This window comes from Leguminivora glycinivorella, unplaced genomic scaffold (genome assembly GCF_023078275.1).
Source record: "Leguminivora glycinivorella isolate SPB_JAAS2020 unplaced genomic scaffold, LegGlyc_1.1 Scaffold8, whole genome shotgun sequence".
Lineage (NCBI taxonomy): Eukaryota > Metazoa > Arthropoda > Insecta > Lepidoptera > Tortricidae > Leguminivora > Leguminivora glycinivorella.
Genome location: NW_025952833.1, coordinates 82,501 through 100,452, shown reverse-complemented (window position 1 = coordinate 100,452; position 17,952 = coordinate 82,501). Strand labels below are relative to the sequence as shown.

At 37.5% G+C, this 17,952-nt stretch overlaps 2 protein-coding genes across 2 annotated transcripts in view; one reads left to right on the top strand and one right to left on the bottom strand.

The window, feature by feature from the left end:
* Positions 1 to 6,977: 6,977 nt before the first annotated feature.
* LOC125242133 (coiled-coil-helix-coiled-coil-helix domain-containing protein 7-like) lies at positions 6,978 to 8,353 on the bottom strand. Its single transcript, XM_048150843.1, has 3 exons — positions 8,184 to 8,353; positions 8,004 to 8,102; positions 6,978 to 7,921 (listed from the first exon to the last, which is right to left on the bottom strand). The coding sequence occupies exons 1-3, from the start codon at positions 8,232 to 8,234 to the stop codon at positions 7,808 to 7,810; spliced, it is 264 nt and encodes an 87-aa protein (XP_048006800.1). The 5' UTR covers positions 8,235 to 8,353; the 3' UTR covers positions 6,978 to 7,807.
* Positions 8,354 to 8,638: 285 nt separating this feature from the next.
* The window catches only part of LOC125242134 (partitioning defective protein 6-like), a 15,410-nt gene continuing 6,096 nt past the window's right edge, over positions 8,639 to 17,952 (top strand). The window contains exons 1-4 of the mRNA XM_048150844.1: positions 8,639 to 8,837; positions 10,746 to 10,971; positions 16,707 to 16,834; positions 17,070 to 17,167. Of these exons, the coding sequence (XP_048006801.1) occupies positions 8,778 to 8,837; positions 10,746 to 10,971; positions 16,707 to 16,834; positions 17,070 to 17,167 (512 nt within the window). The 5' untranslated portion in view covers positions 8,639 to 8,777. The remainder of the gene's footprint in view (positions 8,838 to 10,745; positions 10,972 to 16,706; positions 16,835 to 17,069; positions 17,168 to 17,952) is intronic.

Here is a 17,952-nt window from a genome sequence, read left to right as displayed (position 1 = left end):
TAGCTTGATATATGTGTTAAAATGTCCAATATCAATATTAGCGCCATCTAGCCGAGCGTCCCCCAAAAGTGTGACGCCATCTAGGTCACCGTACCTTTTTTTGCATTGTTCTGAGGTACGTTTTTTTCTTAGACTTTATCTATCTTTTACGGAGTTACATAATGTCGTTGGATTGGTAATATTGGCATTACATTTCTGAATGTATGAATAGCTTCTATGTAAAAAAGTGGCATTTAATTTATGCAATGACATTAAGTTAAAAATTGCCACTTTCGTTTCTAGTATTTTGCTAGTATTTTTAGTACCTCATCTGTACTAACCATAGTGTGTATTTTGTGTTAACACTTCTCTAAGTATTTATATAGTATTCTTGTTTATTTACTGATTGCATTATTAAAACCGTATTTTTAAAACTAATTTGTATTATAGCTTACTATTTAAGTTTAATTTTGGCCTATTTAAAATATACTATGACAGTGATTCAGGCAGTTAGTTAAATACAAATGTGATATATCCAAATAGGTATTTTATTTAATATTCCGGATGAAAATGTCAATGTTTGTATAAAAAGCTATTTAACTAAAGCATACTGTTAAGTACTTATTTATAATATTTATAGTAGTATTATTATTTTCACATTGTTTGGTTTTGTTTATAAGTACCGTAAACTGGGGCTACTTTGATTATTGGGGTAACTTTAATCATCAATTTCTTAAGTATCCATAAATAATTTGTTTTTAAATTACGTAATTCTGTTAAGCCTGAAAAATGATTTAATTTCACGTTCAAAACTCATCTCCCAATTCCTCAATAATCGATGGTCAATGATACCCCATGAATCAATGTAACCCCAGTCTACCGGGTCAATCGGGGTGACTAGGGACAGCTGGGCTGAAAATAATTTTCTGTTCCCCTATTCACTTTGTTGGTACTTCCAAAATAACTAAATATTGTAATCATATCGCTAATGCATATGCATATCGAATATGTTTTTATGTCCTATGTTATAAAATGAAAGTACATTGTTTTTGTTTGCTTGCTTTTTTTGTACAATTGGGAATATGATCTTTTATTCTTGACTATTGGCGTTTTATCTTGATTTCATAATACTCTTTCTTAATAATGATGTGTTCGTGTAAATAGTTTGACTGAGTTATACTTATAGGCAATGCAACAGTGAAAATTGAAATGTTACTTGGTGATGATTTGGCCTGAAAAACTGAACGATGTGGTGAATAACTGTATGATATCTATTTTTCCTTTCATTTAAAAATATGTGCTGTCGCTCCGCACTCGCTAACATACATACCTATCTGCTTGATAAATGATAATAAATAGGGTTTGTGAGTCTGTGGTATCATAAATTCAGTACTTTTAGGGTTATTCACTAGGTTTTACTTTCCTAGTCGCTGTTATTATTTTACCAGGAAAAGTAAGAGGATTCTGAAACTTCCTATGTCATACAATTATTCACTATATTTTTCAGATCACGTAGAACATAAATATCGCTATAATTGTAGAATATCATAAAAACGGTATGAGTCGTTCCGAACCGTAGTTCCATACTAGTATTTATCAAATCGCTAGTATTAATATCAAGTGCCTCACGAGTGAATGATATTTTTGTCACGTAATTATAGTCTAATAATTCTAAATCACACTTTTGATAGGTATTCGTTGTCTAAACAGGGTGAAATGATTCTAAATGTGCTTAATCACGAAGGTCCACTTCAAAGTACGTAATAAACTGTAAGCTGGGGTTACTATAAACAGCAACATTGATCATCAGATTACAAAAGAAATGAATGAAATGTATTTATGAACTCCTTTAACTTGTGTTTAGAAATCGACAAACGAATATTGATGGTTAATTTTACCCCTCTGTTTAAGAGCGCTTTCAAAAAATCTGCTTGCTCGCATTTCGGCGCCGGCGGCGCTGGCGTGCGCCTGTGTGCAGACGCACACTATAACCAGAAGCATAACGATTGTAGCCTGCGGTACAGACATAGCGTGCGATCCTCTTCGAACCAACCTTACGTGCGGCTAGAGCGAAAGGAATAGCATTCATGGTCGGTACCGCCACGCCGTCAGTAGCGTTGCGGACTAACCATTATTGATACTTGCGTAAAAATACCACCATATACTCGTATATTACATATTTGCATACATGATTTCGTGCATCAATACTTGACCTTTTAGTTTAATTATTAAACTTATCACAGTTTTAAGGGTTCCGTAGTCAACTAGGAACCCTTATAGTTTCGCCATGTCTGTCTGTCCGTCCGTCCGTCCGTCCGCGGATAATCTCAGTAACCGTAAGCACTAGAAAGCTGAAATTTGGTACCAATATGTATATCAATCACGCCAACAAAGTGCAAAAATAAAAAAATGGAAAAAAATGTTTTATTAGGGAACTCCCCCTACATGTAAAGTGGGGGATGATATATTTTTTTCATTCCAACCCCAACGTGTGATATATTGTTGGATAGGTATTTAAAAATGAATAAGGGTTTACTAAAATCGTTTTTGATAATATTAATATTTTCGGAACTAATCGCTCCTAAAGGAAAAAACTTTTGAACAATATGTTTAAAAAAATCACAAAAGTAGAACTTTATAAAGACTTTCTAGGAAAATTGATTTGAACTTGATAGGTTCAGTAGTTTTTGAGAAAAATACGGAAAACTACGGAACCCTACACTGAGCATGGCCCGACACGCTCTTGGCCGGTTTTTAAATATTATGTTGTTTTAATTGCATGGAGCACAGGAAGGTCCACATCTATGTATTAGTTTTTTGTAAGGAAATACAACTCTACGCTACGCCTACCTGCTTTAATTCACTGGTGACACACTGAGACAGTGGATGCGCCAGAGTATAAAAGAGTGATTACCATCTCTTATTAAAGATCTTGTTGAGACGAATCAAACGAACCCAAACACGAAGTGGTTACAAGACCTGGTTGATGAGAACTCTTGACTACCATCTGTCTTCATCATCAGATCCTGGGTACCATCTCTTGTGAAAGATCTTGTTGAGACGAATCAAACGAGCCCAAACACGAAGTTGTTTCAAGACCTGGTTGATGAATTCTCTTGACTACCTTCCAGCTTCATCATCAGATCCTGGGTACCATCTCTTGTCAAAGATCTTGTTGAGACGAATCAAACGAGCCCAAACATAAAGGAGTTTCAAGACCTGGTTGTTGAATACTCTTGACTACCTTCCGGCTTCACCATCAGATCCTGGGTACCATCTCTTGTCAAAGATCTTGTTGAGACGAATCAAACGAGCCCAAACTCGAAGCGGTTTCAAGACCTAGCTGTTGAATTCTCTTGACTACCTTCCGGCTTCATCATCAGATCCTGGGTACCATCACCTCTTGTCAAAGATCTTGTTGAGGCGAATCAAACGAGCCCAAACACGAAATGGTTTCAAGACCTGGTTGATGAGAACTCATGACTACCATCTGACTTCATCATCAGATCCTGAGTACCATCTATTGTCAAAGATTTTGTTGAGACGAGTCAGTAACCTAAAATGATATTCAATAATAAATAATATTAGTCAAGTTAATTAGTTAGTTACCAAAGTCGTCAACCCAAGGATCAAAGTTTTCGGTCGCAGTATACATGCAACAGTACAGCTAAACACGCACACAAGTGCGGTTTTGGACACGGCGGGTGCCGCACACAATGACAAAATAACTTCGCGATCGTCGAGCCGCGTGCGGAGCGGACTAACATACGTCCTGCCTCTACAAGCTCTGCCGCGGTACTGACATCGCAAGCGCGCGTAACCGGTAATAAGGAGGCATTTTTAAAAAATCGTCAAAAATATTAAATTGCAATTAATAGAAAACTTTTGCATAAAATCTGTTTGAGTAAGCGTTGCAGATTATTTTTATATTAAAACTACTTCAAAAACACGTAAGTTTTCGAAGAAATTGACACTTATTCTGAGGTGATTTCTGAAACAAATTGAATTCATCATATCCTCATTTACTCTATTCTAAAGCCTTATAACAAAGAAGTAGTCTCAGAAGATTGTAGTACAGGATATACATAATACAAATTTACCACTTGAAGCATTCAAAACTATCCAAATTTTACAAATTAGACGGACTAAGTCAGCACTTTTCGCGGGTTTTCCTAAACATGCACCAGAAAAAAAATCATAATTATTTAAGTGAGTTAGTTTTTAAAAATCCAGTCTCACAACATGTAAGTTAAGAAGATGTCCTAATCGAATCCTGAACTTAATAAGTCTTTTAGATGACGGAAAGTGTAGCATTTTGCCGACTAAAACTATCAATTTTACATTATTACGACGTTTTCGTTGAATGCCCTCTTAAAGTAGCCCCGCTTAACTTTTGAATAAAACGAACGAAAACCTGTAAAAAGTTTGACTCTAGCGTTAAATTAGTAGCGTAAATTAAATGTATTAATCACTAATGTAGAAAAATTTAGCTGTATAGCAGAGTTAGCATGGTCGCGTTTTTTGTCACCTGTCGCACATACAGTCACAGCAACAACAGGTACAGACAAAATGCGAAAAATATGTATACAGAATTTTATTGCCTGTACATTAAGGTGTGTATACATACTTTTGTCAGTTTGTCTGTATTCACAGCTGTGTTGTTGACCACGAGAGGCGACCATGCTAAAGCCGCACATAACCTACCAAATGGTCAGTTTTGTCGAAGTATCGTCAGTTGTAAGGCGCTAGTGCTGCCAAAAGCGTGTAAGCGATGAACTATCTTCGATAGAAAAGAACAAAAGATAGTCGCTGCCGTGTGAATAAAAGAGACGCGATGATAGCGCGAGCGAGATAGTTCGTCGCCGAGCGATAAACTAATCGCTCGCTCTCCCTTTTATTTACACGGGATCGCTTTTGATGGGACCAGTGCCTAACCGACCATGTTAAGTTGTGAGCGCTGACTTCTTTAAATTTAGAAGCTGATTATTTCGAAATGATAATACCAGTACTTGTCAAATGTAATCATAATTATATTTCAGTGAGATCTAACTACTTAAAACATGACCCACCAGCTAGCAATAGGGACTTAAGACTACATAAAAATTTGCTTAAATAACCGCGACCGCCTGACCAGGGAGACTTCTAGAGTTTGTCACTTGAGCTGTATTTATTATTTAAAGAAGTCAGACCGCAATCCATACTCAAACTATTGAAATATCTTCATCAAGGATCGGTAAAATACTATGGCGAACCCCAATTGCCAACGGCAAATTGTGAAAGTCGAAGTACGAAACAGGTTCTTCCCGATATGCCTTCGTCGTTGTGATAGTTATCTAGCGCTTTTACACGAGTCTCGCTTTTTCGGCACCAGATGGCCTGTCGCGAACGCCAATGTTCAAATATTGCTTGTCACTTTTTTTTTTTTTTTTGGTGGCAGCGTGCACAGGTCGTGTGAAGAAAAACCCCGAGAAGGATACGGGGAGCCTTGCTCATGTGCATATTTGTCGTCATCAGTTTTCCCTTTTAGGCCTGAGTAGACGCTCGGTGGTGGGGCGGACTCGCTATGCGGCGTGGACTCAGGGGGCCGATTTTTAAGTCTCACGCGTTCGAATTCAGAAAATTGTCACTAAAAAGCAAAGCAAGTCACCGTTTTCAACCGGTATTTTAGTGACAAAATCCCGTATGCGAGGTTCAAAAATCGCTCCCCAGGACACTTAGTATGAGCTTCAATTGTGCGAGCACTCAGACCTTACACATACCACACCCACGGGATGAGATGGGGTGGTGATTTCTTTTTTCTGATGCTGTCACTTGCTTCTCTGTCACTCTAATTACGGGTTCATATAAGTGTAAGAGAGAACTAGTGTTCATTTTTTTCTGATGGTGTCACTTGCTTGTCACTCTAATTAGGGTGCGCGCCCACGGGGGACACAGTTGCTCGGCGACTTTCGTATTTGTATGAAAAGTTGCGTCGCCTCGTGTGCGCACTTTCATACTAGGCCATGGTCGCGACAAAAAAGTCGCCGGCAACAGTTGCCCGTGTGCGCGCTCTCTTACGTGTTCATATAAGTGAAAGAAAACTAGTGTTCGCGGAGGCCTCTCAGGCTCACCCAGTCGATGTAATGTCACAATTAATAAATAAATCATGTCAACTCGATGCTCGTTTTATTTCTTGTCCTGTTTTCTTACACTAATTTATTAGAAAGGGATGACACAATAATGTTGCCACTTTATAGTTTCTGCTCTTATTTGCTGGACTGTATGATAAGGTTACAATAAAAGTGGGTTTCAGAAAAAAAAGAAGTACTTAATAAATGACTAAATTTTCTTTACTAATAATTTTAACCACATCCATTACAATATTCAGTAAATGAACATGATCTTTAAATCAACAAGAATATTTCAACAATAAAAGTATATTGATAATACACTTATTTTTCTTTGTATTAGCTTGAAGCTAGGAACATACTACGGCGGACGTCCGTCGTAAATCTACCGCGGACGGGGATCTGGACAATGAATATACACTTAACCGTGCAAACTATCGGTCGACGGACGTGGACGTCCGATCGAAATCTGGCTCGCTGGATGTTTTGTTCCGTGAACACTGATCGGTCGCGGTCGATTTACGACGGACGTCCGCGTAGTATGTTCCTAGCTTTATAGTACAGTCAGGCAGACTTAACCCTTCGCTGTGTTTGATGAGGATCCTTATGGCGTTGGACTTTAAAAATGTATATCAAAGTTAATTATTTTACGATTTTTTTTTACAGAAACAGACGACGGGTTAACCCTGAAATGCATAGTAATGTTTACAGGGTGGAAAAATCGAATGCCACATGGATGGCAACTACCTTAAATATTGTAAATAGCACATTTTGTGTAAGGGAGACTTATTTGTTGACGTTATTTTTTGTCACATTTGACCGGTTCGAGTCCCGACTGAGGCAAGCGATTTTTCATAAATCCTTAAATGCAGAATTTATTGTTTTTAAAAACAAAGGAAAGTCACCCTTACACAAAATGTGCTATTTACAATATTTAAGGTAGTTGTCATCCATGTGGCATTCGATTTTTCCACGCTGTATATGCATCATCTATTTTTGACTCTGATGACAGCACGTCAATCTTTGTCGAGGTCATGCATTTAACCCTGAAATGCATAGTGATGTATATATGCATCATGCATTTTTGACTCTATTGACAGCATGTCAAAATTCAAATTTGAATAAATCTTTGTCAAGGTCATGCATTTAAGGGTTAAGTCACAGGATAGGAGAACCATGAACAAATTTATATGCAGGGACGGTACGAGTTAAGTACCTACTCTGCTGCTTACTGTACATTTTTAAACAGTTTTTTTTTTTTATAAATGGGCTTACTCTTGACCACAGACTAGCCAAAGGCAAAGACGTGGCCTACGATGGAGTGAGCTCGCCCAGAAGATGCCTGTTCACTCTTGATTTGAAGGTAGCCGGGTTATATGAGCTCGGAAATATAGCCGCCGGCAAGGAATTCCACTCCTTGGCAGTGGAATAAGAATAATAACTCATTGGGTTAAGAATTGATAAAATAAATGCCAGTATACAAAATATTCTGAAATTCCATTTAGGCTTAGCCTTCATGTAACTGATGTGACAATAAAGCCTGTTCTTATTTGTCAAAATTGTATAGTTGTGTACATTCTTATGAAAAATAGCCATACCCTTATTATTATAGGCCCATTATACTGGATAAAAGTTATTCATACTGGGCCTTCAAATGTATTAATTAAAGTGAATCTTTAAGCATGGCATCAAAAACTTATTCTATAAAGTTTGGTGAATAATCACAAGGAGTCCTTCACATTTTTAATATAGTCCGACTTAATTTTCTCTCTCTCCTCCACATCAGGAAGGTAGGGGTAAATGCCTCTGGCTTTCCTATCGCTGTATATTTTTCCCTGAAATAATATCAAAATCTTAATCAGAACATAAACCCACATTGGAACTATAACAAGGCCTGGCAATAAAAAATGTACATACCCAGAACTTTTTACAAGTATTGTAGTTATCAAAATACGCTTCGCACTTTTTGTGGTCAAAGCCATTTTTATTCAGACACTCGTAAGACTGTTCTTGCTCCTGAAAAGTTAAATTACATAATTTTATTTTCGTATTGAAGTACTGTTCATGTTCAACACAAATTTAGAAATATAGACAAACCTTTAAACATGGATTAATTCGTGCAGCATTTGGATTGTTGAGTTTCGTCATGTTTTAGGTAAACAGTTAAGGACTTCTGTGTTATATTTGTACTGAAAAGTACGTGAATTATTCATTCGTTCCAGAAAGAAAAACAATCACACAGCCTCTTCAGCTAAATGCGAAACGTCAAATCTGACTGAAGACAAGATAGCGATTTGACAGCTTCACGGTCAGTGACACATTGGCAGCTTACGTCCCTGCACCACTCAGCGTTTTACTCATTGCCTTAAACAATTTAATTATAGGCTTGAATCGGAACGTCATAGTAATCAAGGTTGTTTTATATTCCCGTTAAAACCAACCAATGGAAACTGCATAGTTCTCAACAGTGGCCAATAACAATGTAGCATGCGATTACTAATGCAGTAAAAATGTTGTAAATGAGAATTACCCAAAATTACGACGCGAGCGAGAGCCGAATAACAGCCTTTTTGTAAAAGCAATAATCGTCTAATTTAATAAAAACTTTTATATTTTACAATGTTATATTGCTAATGAAGTGCCTAAATATTTTGATGGTTTTTTATAATTAGTGCATTTAATGCTATAGTGATGTCGAAGAACAAAATCGCCGCACGGATAGACAGTCAAAATGTTGAAGTCAAAACTAAGGTAAGTAATTTCTAATATTTCTTACAAATAAAGTGAGTCACGTTATCTTTGAGGCCTAGTTTATATTCTTTGGGCAACGAGTAGTTAATTTACTTAAGCATTTGTACATGATGAGTCGAGGAATGCTCGTGGGCTGCGGTTGCCAAGGTGAATTGAGATAAATCGTATAATTATGTGTCGGTTGAAAGAAAATCACGTACAGACTAATTATATGTTGTTTTTAACAGCTCATTTGCACTTTTTGTAGTTATAAAACTTGTTTGTATAATAAATTAACAGTACTCTTATTCCCAGCTCTTAAAGCAGCTAAATTATTATACCACCTAAAAAGTCATAATTTAAGGCTTAGATCTTGGTGTATCTTACTTATAAATCTTATAATTTAGAAACATTATGCATTAATGTAAACAAAAAACTTAAAGCTAGGGTCAATAAATGTAATAATCCAAATACAATGAAATAAACAAGCAAATAGTTTATTATTCAGGTCATTAGAAAACTATAAGGAAGTAAAGGAAGTGTTGTCTGCACTACAGGATTGATTTTAGAATGGAAATGTTTGTTAGATAAGGATGTCTACCTAAACAACATACTATTATATGTAATAATAGCTTATAAATAGGCTTAGTTACATGTGAGCATGTCTTGGCCAACAAACTTGTTTTCTGAATAATTTTTTTTTCTTGTAAGGAAAATAGACTTGTTCTACTAAGCAATGTGCCTGATAACTGCAGAATGCTTAAAAGATAAGCCATTATCTATTTAATCTACATGCTTGAATAATTACATATGTCTACTTTTCTCCAGTTCTCATTACAGCGGCTATGAAACTAGCTAGTAATCATGCTAAGTGATAGTTCCTACCATTCCTATATTTTTAGAAGGGTTTCTTTTGCTTAGCTAGTTAAAAAAAGTGTTTTTACCACATTTTCATTATTTAAATGTCAAATTTTTATCTCAAAACAATGTTTACAAACATTATATGGCCATTTGTGGGGCAATTCCCTACCTTAAAACCCCATTGCTCTACCTTAAAAATTACCATCACCCCTCGTGTGCGGATGCGTCAAAAAATCGTGGGTTCCAACCTCGGCTATGCCATGTAGACCATAAAAATTGTTCTGGAAAAATTGAAAAAAGATGTCCTACCTTGAATTGTTATACAGACAGACAGACAGATTGTTATCTTATTTATATGAATTGGTAGAGTAAGTTCCTAACCATTTTAGGGGAGGGTGTAGCTGGGGGGTAGCCTGTGCCACTCTCACGCTATATAATATGATTTAACAAAAAAACAGTCCATAGTGGAAACAAGTTAAACATACAAAATTGAAAATAATCCTGAAGCAAGCTTCATCATTCTTTAGTCCAAGTCAAAAAAAACGAATTCAGCACAAAATGTGAATCAGTTAAAAAAAAATTGACTATAGTTTGTACTTTTGGCTGTTGAAAAAAGTGTAAACAAAGCGGAGCTGTCAAATTTGACAAACCCAGGAGTAGTGAACCTTTTTAAGGCCAGATTGAAGAACAAAAATGTAGGTGGCTACTTACTTAGTACTTTTTATTTATGGTGAGCCAATTTTAATTATTATAAATGCATAACGACGCCCATTTGCATTTGACGACCGGTCTGGCTCAGTCGGTAGTGACCCTGCCTGCTAAGCCGCGGTCTTGGGTTCGAATCCCGGTAAGGGCATTTATTTGTGTGATGAGCACTATATTTGTTCCTGAGTCATGGATGTTTTCTATGTATATAAGTATGTATTTATCTATTTATGTATGTATATCGTCGCTTAGCAGCCATAGCTTTGTTTAGTTTGGGGCTAAGTTGATCTATGTAAGGTGTCCCCAATATTTATTTATTTAATCTTTATGTAGGATGGAATTAACATCTATTATCCATTCCAGTTTGACGCAGAATTCCGGCGGTTCTCCCTCAACCGCTCAGAGAAGCTCAAGTACGAGGACTTCAAGGCTCTGATCGAGAAGCTCCACAGACTCCATGACGTCACATTCCTCATCTCGTACACGGACCCTCGGGATGGGGACCTGCTGCCCATCAACAATGATGATAACTTCGCGCGAGCGCTGCTCACGGCGCGCCCGCTGCTCAGGGTCATCATACAGAGGAAGGGTGAGTCCAAAATACTTCATACTTACTTCCTTCTCTGGCACAGCGACTAGGGAATGCAATAGCCGGCCACACTTCATGGGCATGCAATAACCAACCAAAGTCCATAACCGGTTAACCGGTTATGGTTATGCCCAAAAAATAACCGATCGACGGTTATAATCGGTTACGGTTATTTTCAACAAAAAGTGGTAAATTTCCAATCAAATAGACGAAAAATTCAATAATGACTACTTATTATAGATTATAGTTTTTATTGAATTTACATTATTAGGTAATATAAGTCTTTGTGTATTTTTTATAAATCCGCAAGTTAGTGAATAAAAAGTGTGAAGTCGTAAATAGACATAATTATACCATATTTTTAAATTAAAGGAAAAATGGAAAAATTCTGCCGGTGTTAATTTTTTCCATTTTTCCTTTAACTTAAAAATATGTCATATCGCTTGCAGACATTTCTGCATGATAAAAAAACAAATTTAGACATATACCTTTAACGAGATACAATATTCAATCGAAATTTTTCACAAATAACGGAAGAAATGTGTTTTTCGTTACTAAAGTACACAAATGTCAAAAATGATAGTCACAGCCAAAAAAGGCTGTTGTTACTTTTGGAATTGGTGTCATCTCACACAAATGATGCCGACTGTACTATAGCAAGACAGAGTGTTCATAATGACACTGATTATTAATTACTTAGTGCTATGTAAAGTATGTAAATAAATCTGATGACGTCACCGCACGTCTAAAGACGCAACATGCATCTGCTAAAGGAAGTTAATTAACATATAATACGAGGATTTTAATTATTAACACATATATCTCATTTTAGCTCTTATGAGTATTGTTGTTTAAATGGCTTTGGATAAGTAAAGACGAGTTGGTACAAAGTTTAAGATTATTTAACCCTTTCACTGACGTAGTCCGATATGTTACTATTATTGTTACACGCCTATACTGTGTCCCACTGTGTCGTGAAACCGCTCATTTCTGTTCTGTGGAACAGCCAAATTTTTTTTCGCGATTTCAGCATTAGTCCCATTTTAAAAGTTGTTCATTATGACCTCAAAAATCACTATGTAAAGTTTGGATAGTACTTAGGCCCCCCCCCCCCCACATCTAGCGTCTCGCGAGTAGCGTCGGGCCAACTGTATGGAAAAAGTCGCTGCGTCGACGTCGCGCCGACGCGGCGTCAGGCTTGACCATCCACATATTACGTCACACCAATATTTCAAGTTTTTGGACCCCTCCCCCTATTTACGCTTTTTTTAGATCCCTTGTAGATTGTCACATTTAGTATGACCCCCCCTCCCCCTTACGCTGTGACGTAATTTATGTATGATGCCTTACAAAATCACACTGTATACTTGCTATAACTCAAAATAAAGTAAATAAAATTACTAAACGAAATAACATAATTAAAATTAAGGAAGACGCGAAACCTAAAAGGCAAAAAAACAGCCGTGACTTTAATTTAAAACGTAAAAGATGACTCGCTCTAATATTCAGATTTAATTATTTCCTATCCTTCCTCATACCTACTTAATTATACAGCTAAACCAATATCGTATGACCTTTATCTATACAATGCCACATACCGCTTAAGGTTATACATATATCAGTTATTAAAACCAACGAAAAATGGCGTCTACTTTGTTAGAAAATCTATAGAATTCAGGGTTACAGATATAATGGTCAGTTTTTAAACCAGGGGACTTTGGCATGTTATTGTTAGGAAAGCTGTAGAATTCAGGGCTACTATTATAATGGACAGCTCGCCTGCATGTCCACTGATGCATAAACGCAGGTTGAATAACTTGTAGTTATTTAAATAGTCGTATGTACACACTAATTGGTAATGACATGTGATGGTTCGGTATGGGTAGGAAGTATGGCAGTTAGTAAGTTACAAGCGGTAGCGGTTATGCCACAGAATATATAATAGTACAAGTTATGCGTATGTTTGGTTAGCGTTTGAGATAATACAAAATGGATCACTCGTGCGTCTGTTTGTCCGTCCGACTGTCACGGCCCATTATCTCCGAAACAGACAGTAGAGTTTATTTTTAAATGGGTTGTTATCCCGCCTATCCGAAGTGACTATGTTACCGAAAAAGTACAAATTTTGACTTAGTAGGCAGTGACTAGGATAAAACATAATTTAACTAGTTCAGCACGGGAAGCATGGTCGCGCGATAGACGATAAAATATCAGGCCGTCCCTATTTTATCGTCTATCGCGCGACCATGCTTCCCGTGCAGCTTATTAAAGCTGCCATTAGGGCCATTAGGCCCTAAGTTTTATTGAATATGGGTGTAAACCTGTCGCCAGTTTAATTGAATATGCCTAGTAGGATTTAGTATGAAATTGCAAGTTGCCTGTTACAGTGAATTTTTATTAAAGCCTGACCGTCCCGCAGCCGGATGGCATTACTACGACGCGAAACGAAAACGAAACGCCGCGAAAGGTATAGTCTGGCTCTGTCGCAAGAGCGATAGCGATAGATATCTACGAGCGTTTCGTTTCGTGAGCGTTTCTGCATTCGGCTACGCAAGCGGAAATATATCGTCACTACTTTAAAAAAAACTTGAATCTTCGTCTGTCAATGAAAAGAAAATTGTAGTAAGTAGGTATGTATGGAATGCATATAGACTTACTGCGTTTTAACTTTGAGGAACAGCGTGTGAGATACGAGATTTTTTTTTTAAGTAGTGACGATATGACTACGCGCCATGTTGCGGAATTTCATTGGAACCATTTTTAACCCCCGACGAAAACGAAGGGGTGTTATAAGTTTGACGTGCCTGTCTGTCTGTCTGTCTGTCCCTGTCTGTCTGTTTGTCTGTCTGTGTGTGTCTGTGGCATCGTAGCTCCCGTACGGATGAACCGATTTAGATTTAGTTTTTTTTGTCTGAAAGCTTTGTTAGTCGGGAGTGTTCTTAGCCATGTTTCATGAAAATCGGTCTACTATGTCGCAGTCGGGGGTTTTTTCAAAATTTTTCTTCATACAGACAATAGTCAGATATCTGGTTAATCTTTACAACATACAACACACACTATACTATACACACACTATACTTATGGACTAACATAGTCCGTAAGTCACTATATTTTACTAACAAAAGTATGGATCATTTGGTCTGAAATAAACGAATTTTTTTTTAATTTTTTTTTTTTACTTCTCTCGTGACTTGCACCAATGATTGGAGTCACCTACTCCCGTTCCATGGTCATGGGTATAATACAATGCTAGTAATTAATTTATACATCTGTAGAGTACAGATACAGTAGTTGTATGGACAATGGGCATCATGAGTACACACACAGGACTACACTTACACTTAATATACACTTTTGATAATCTAAGATTAGATTATGCCACAAAATATATAATAGTACAAGTACAGAAGGCTCACGCCGTGGCTTGCGTGGGCGACGGTCGCGCGATGGTCGCGCGACGGCGATGCGACGTATACGAAATCAAACCTTATCGACATGGAAGTATGAGACGCGACGGCGATGGTCGCGCGACCGTCGCCCACGCAAGACACGGCGTCACTCCTTTGATATTCACAAAACGCCGCCATTCTACATTCTTACACTGAGAGAAATTTGCATTGTGAATTTAACAAGTTCGACTTGTTGCGGTTTATCCGTTTGAATCAGCCAAACGTATGTTTAAAACAATATGTGTCAGGTTGTTTTTATAAATATTCAAATATATTGCCGATTCAAATGACAAGTAGCTTGTTGTTTGAACCAAAGAGCACGTAGGCGCTATTTTAACCAAAAAACTTATTGAACGAACATGAAAACTGGTTGTATTTTCTCTCAGTGTACCTACATTAACAAACGGACCGCATGCGAGCAGCCGACATTGACACATAAAGACTAGCGTCTGCACCTAATCTTGGGATTAGTTGCTAAAGCGGACCCCCGGCTCTCGTGAGCCGTGGCCGCCGGAATAACGCTAGGAAGAAGACATCTGCTGCAGTACTTTCAAATTTAACAAGTTACAATTTAGTATGGGTTAGCACATTGTTACTGGTGAATTCTCAATATAACTTGAGACTCCAGTGCCGTTACAAGATGTAATAGTCTGTCGGTAGATGGCGCTAGACGTCACCCCAAGACGTGTGTACAAAAAAGGAAAGGCATGGAAAGATTTCCGAGGTCCGGCGTGGCTTCCGTAGCTCAATTGGTAAGAGCATTGCACGGATTGCAAAAATGGTGCGGGTTCAAGTCCCGCCGGAAGCGTAAAAAAAAAAAAATAAAAAAAAATCCATTTTTTCCTTTAATATAAAAATGTTTAGAATCGTTAGCAGACGTTTCTGCTTAATAAAAAAAAATTAATTTAATACTCATTGAGTTTGTATTACATTTTAACCGAACTGTCGACGAGCCATTGTTATGTGCCGGAAGTTCTTTCCCATCGTATTTTGACATTCGTTGGTTACATACTTCCGTTTTTTATTTAAAACTCTGGTTTAAACTTTCACGAATTATACACATTATAACTTTAAAAAACGGAGTTTAAGTAAATACATACATACAATCACGCCTGTATCCCATAAAGGGGTAGGCAGAGCACATGAAACCACTAAAGCTTCAGTGCCACTCTTGGTAAGTAAGGGGTTGAAAGAAAACGAAACTGTGACATTGCAGTGACAGGTTGCCAGCCTCTCGCCTACGCAATTTAACCCATATCCCACAGTCGCCTTCTACGACACCCACGGGAAGAAAGGGGGTGGTGCAATTCTTAACCCGTCACCACACAGGCAAGTAAATACATAACGCGTATAATTTTATAATTAATTATACGAGTACTCGATTGAGTCGCGTTTTTTTTAAAGTTATATTGAATCACACAGTGGATATTGGGTTCAACAGACTTGTGTTGAACCCAATATCCACTCAGAACTTGCGTGCAAGTTATAGAACCATCTAAGTGGAGCCTTAGTCAATTCCCTTTTTGGAAAACTTAATTGAGTTCAACATGTTTAACTATGACTAAGTTATACCAACTATGGCTGTCTACATATTTTAATGACTAACTAAACTAATGCATTGTGAAACAAATAGAACAATATGTTTGATTAAATAGCTGTACTATAAACGTGATGTTGGTATACAATGGAAGGAATTCGTCATTTGGGCGTACTAACTCTTTGTTGACTACCGCTCATTCGACAATATAGGTACGTTAGAGTAATTGTAACATACAAGCATAGCAGTAAATGTAGTGTAGTATGGGTTAGCACATTGTTACTGGCGAATTCTCAATGCAAAATTGAGACTTCAATGCTTATTAAGTTGCATTCTTTTAGGCAGATGCCGCTATACGCCACCCTTAGCCGTATAGGAAGTGACGGAGGGCATGAAAAAGATTCGTAAATCCAGCACGCCTCCGTGGCTAAGTTGGTCATACCGACTGCACCGGCAATGCAGCAGGTCGCAGGTTCGAGTTCGATATGTAGAGTCGCTCGCAGGCGTTTCTGCATGGTAAAAAAAACGATATTGTATATGGTTTTATGACGCGTAAGGTATTGTCAGTTATTATTAGACGCTAGCCTATCTAAAAACCTTATTCTAAAAAGGAATTCTCTTTGTAGTCAATTATTGGAAGGGAACCGTTTTTGACAAATTGAGAGACTTTACAAAAACAGTTGTAGTTGGCAAACATTTTGTTTTTATTTCTTAACTTTTTAACTAAAAACTATCTTTGTGTTTTGCAGGTGACAGCCTCGAAGAGCTCAATGGGTACGGCACGATGCGGCACCGGAACTTCATCTCATCCATCCTGAGCGGCACGCCCGCGAAGAACAAGGGCCTGGCCATATCCAACCCGCACGACTTTAGAATGGTACGTCCGTCCACTTATTGGCATTATTCACCTTTCGCATATTATCTGTTGTGGTATAGCATACGAGTTTATGACATTGCGGTATTTGATGGCTGTGCAAAATTGTATGTGACCTCAACAGCCCGCAATGTAATTAACTAATTAAAATGGCTAAATCCGCCGTCTAAATCAGGCTTTAGTATGTTGTTTTAGGAAATCTGTATCCACTTTTTAAAAGATTGTTGTATGTCTATAGGTGTCAGCTATCATCGACGTGGACATAGTGCCTGAAACGTGTCGGAGGGTCAAATTGCTCAAGCATGGCTCGGATCGACCGCTAGGATTCTTCATAAGGTAATTGACGACCGGTCTGGCGTAGTCGGTAGTGACCCTGCCTGCTAAGCCGCAGTCCTGGGTTCGAATTTCGGTAAGGGCATTTATTTGTGTGATGAGCACAGATATTTGTTCTCGATTCATGGTCATCACACCCGCACTTTAAATGTGTCATTGCACGTAGGCGGAGCGTGAGTTATAGAAAAGTCGTTTTTCCAAGGGAATAATGAAATTTCTCGTACCGTACTTAACTTTTTTACATCTATATTTACATATTTTTACATTGCGAGTGCGATGAAGAACATCGTGTGTAACTCGGGGAGTATGAATATTACTAACTCGAGTCTTTAAATCGCTCCGGCAAGCCTTCGCGATTTAACTTACTCTCGTTAGTAATATTTCAACTTCCTTCCCTTGTTGCACAATGTACTATTATTTTAAGAGGGCTTTCGTGTTAAAAATAGTGAAATCGCAACCGAGCGCTCGATCATACCGTGTGTGGTATCAAATTATAGGGCTTTGCGAGTAGTTTATAAATATATATCACATTATAGGACTTTTTCTACTTGGTCTAACAAAATATGAGAAAATGTCCAAAAGTGGTAATAATTGTACCGGTGAAGGCTCGTTTTCAAAATACTGGCAAAAATCAATAATAGCAATGTATAATCACTAAGGCATAACAGCAATTTAAGTAAACGTTGCAGATTAATTTAGTACAAAACTTACTTCGATGTGATGTAGATTTTCAAAGAAATTGTCACTTAAATTTTAGGTAATTTCTGAAATAAATTGAATTCGCCTTA

What these genes read in the sequence shown, in the direction of transcription:
- LOC125242133 (XM_048150843.1), bottom strand. Translation starts at nt 8,234, where the DNA reads ATGACGAAACTCAACAATCCAAATGCTGCACGAATTAATCCATGTTTA. An exon ending in GAATTAATCCATGTTTAAAG is followed by an intron (nt 8,103 to 8,183) that starts GTTTGTCTATAT and finishes TTAACTTTTCAG; the next exon opens with GAGCAAGAACAGTCTTACGA. An exon ending in ATACTTGTAAAAAGTTCTGG is followed by an intron (nt 7,922 to 8,003) that starts GTATGTACATTT and finishes ATATTATTTCAG; the next exon opens with GGAAAAATATACAGCGATAG.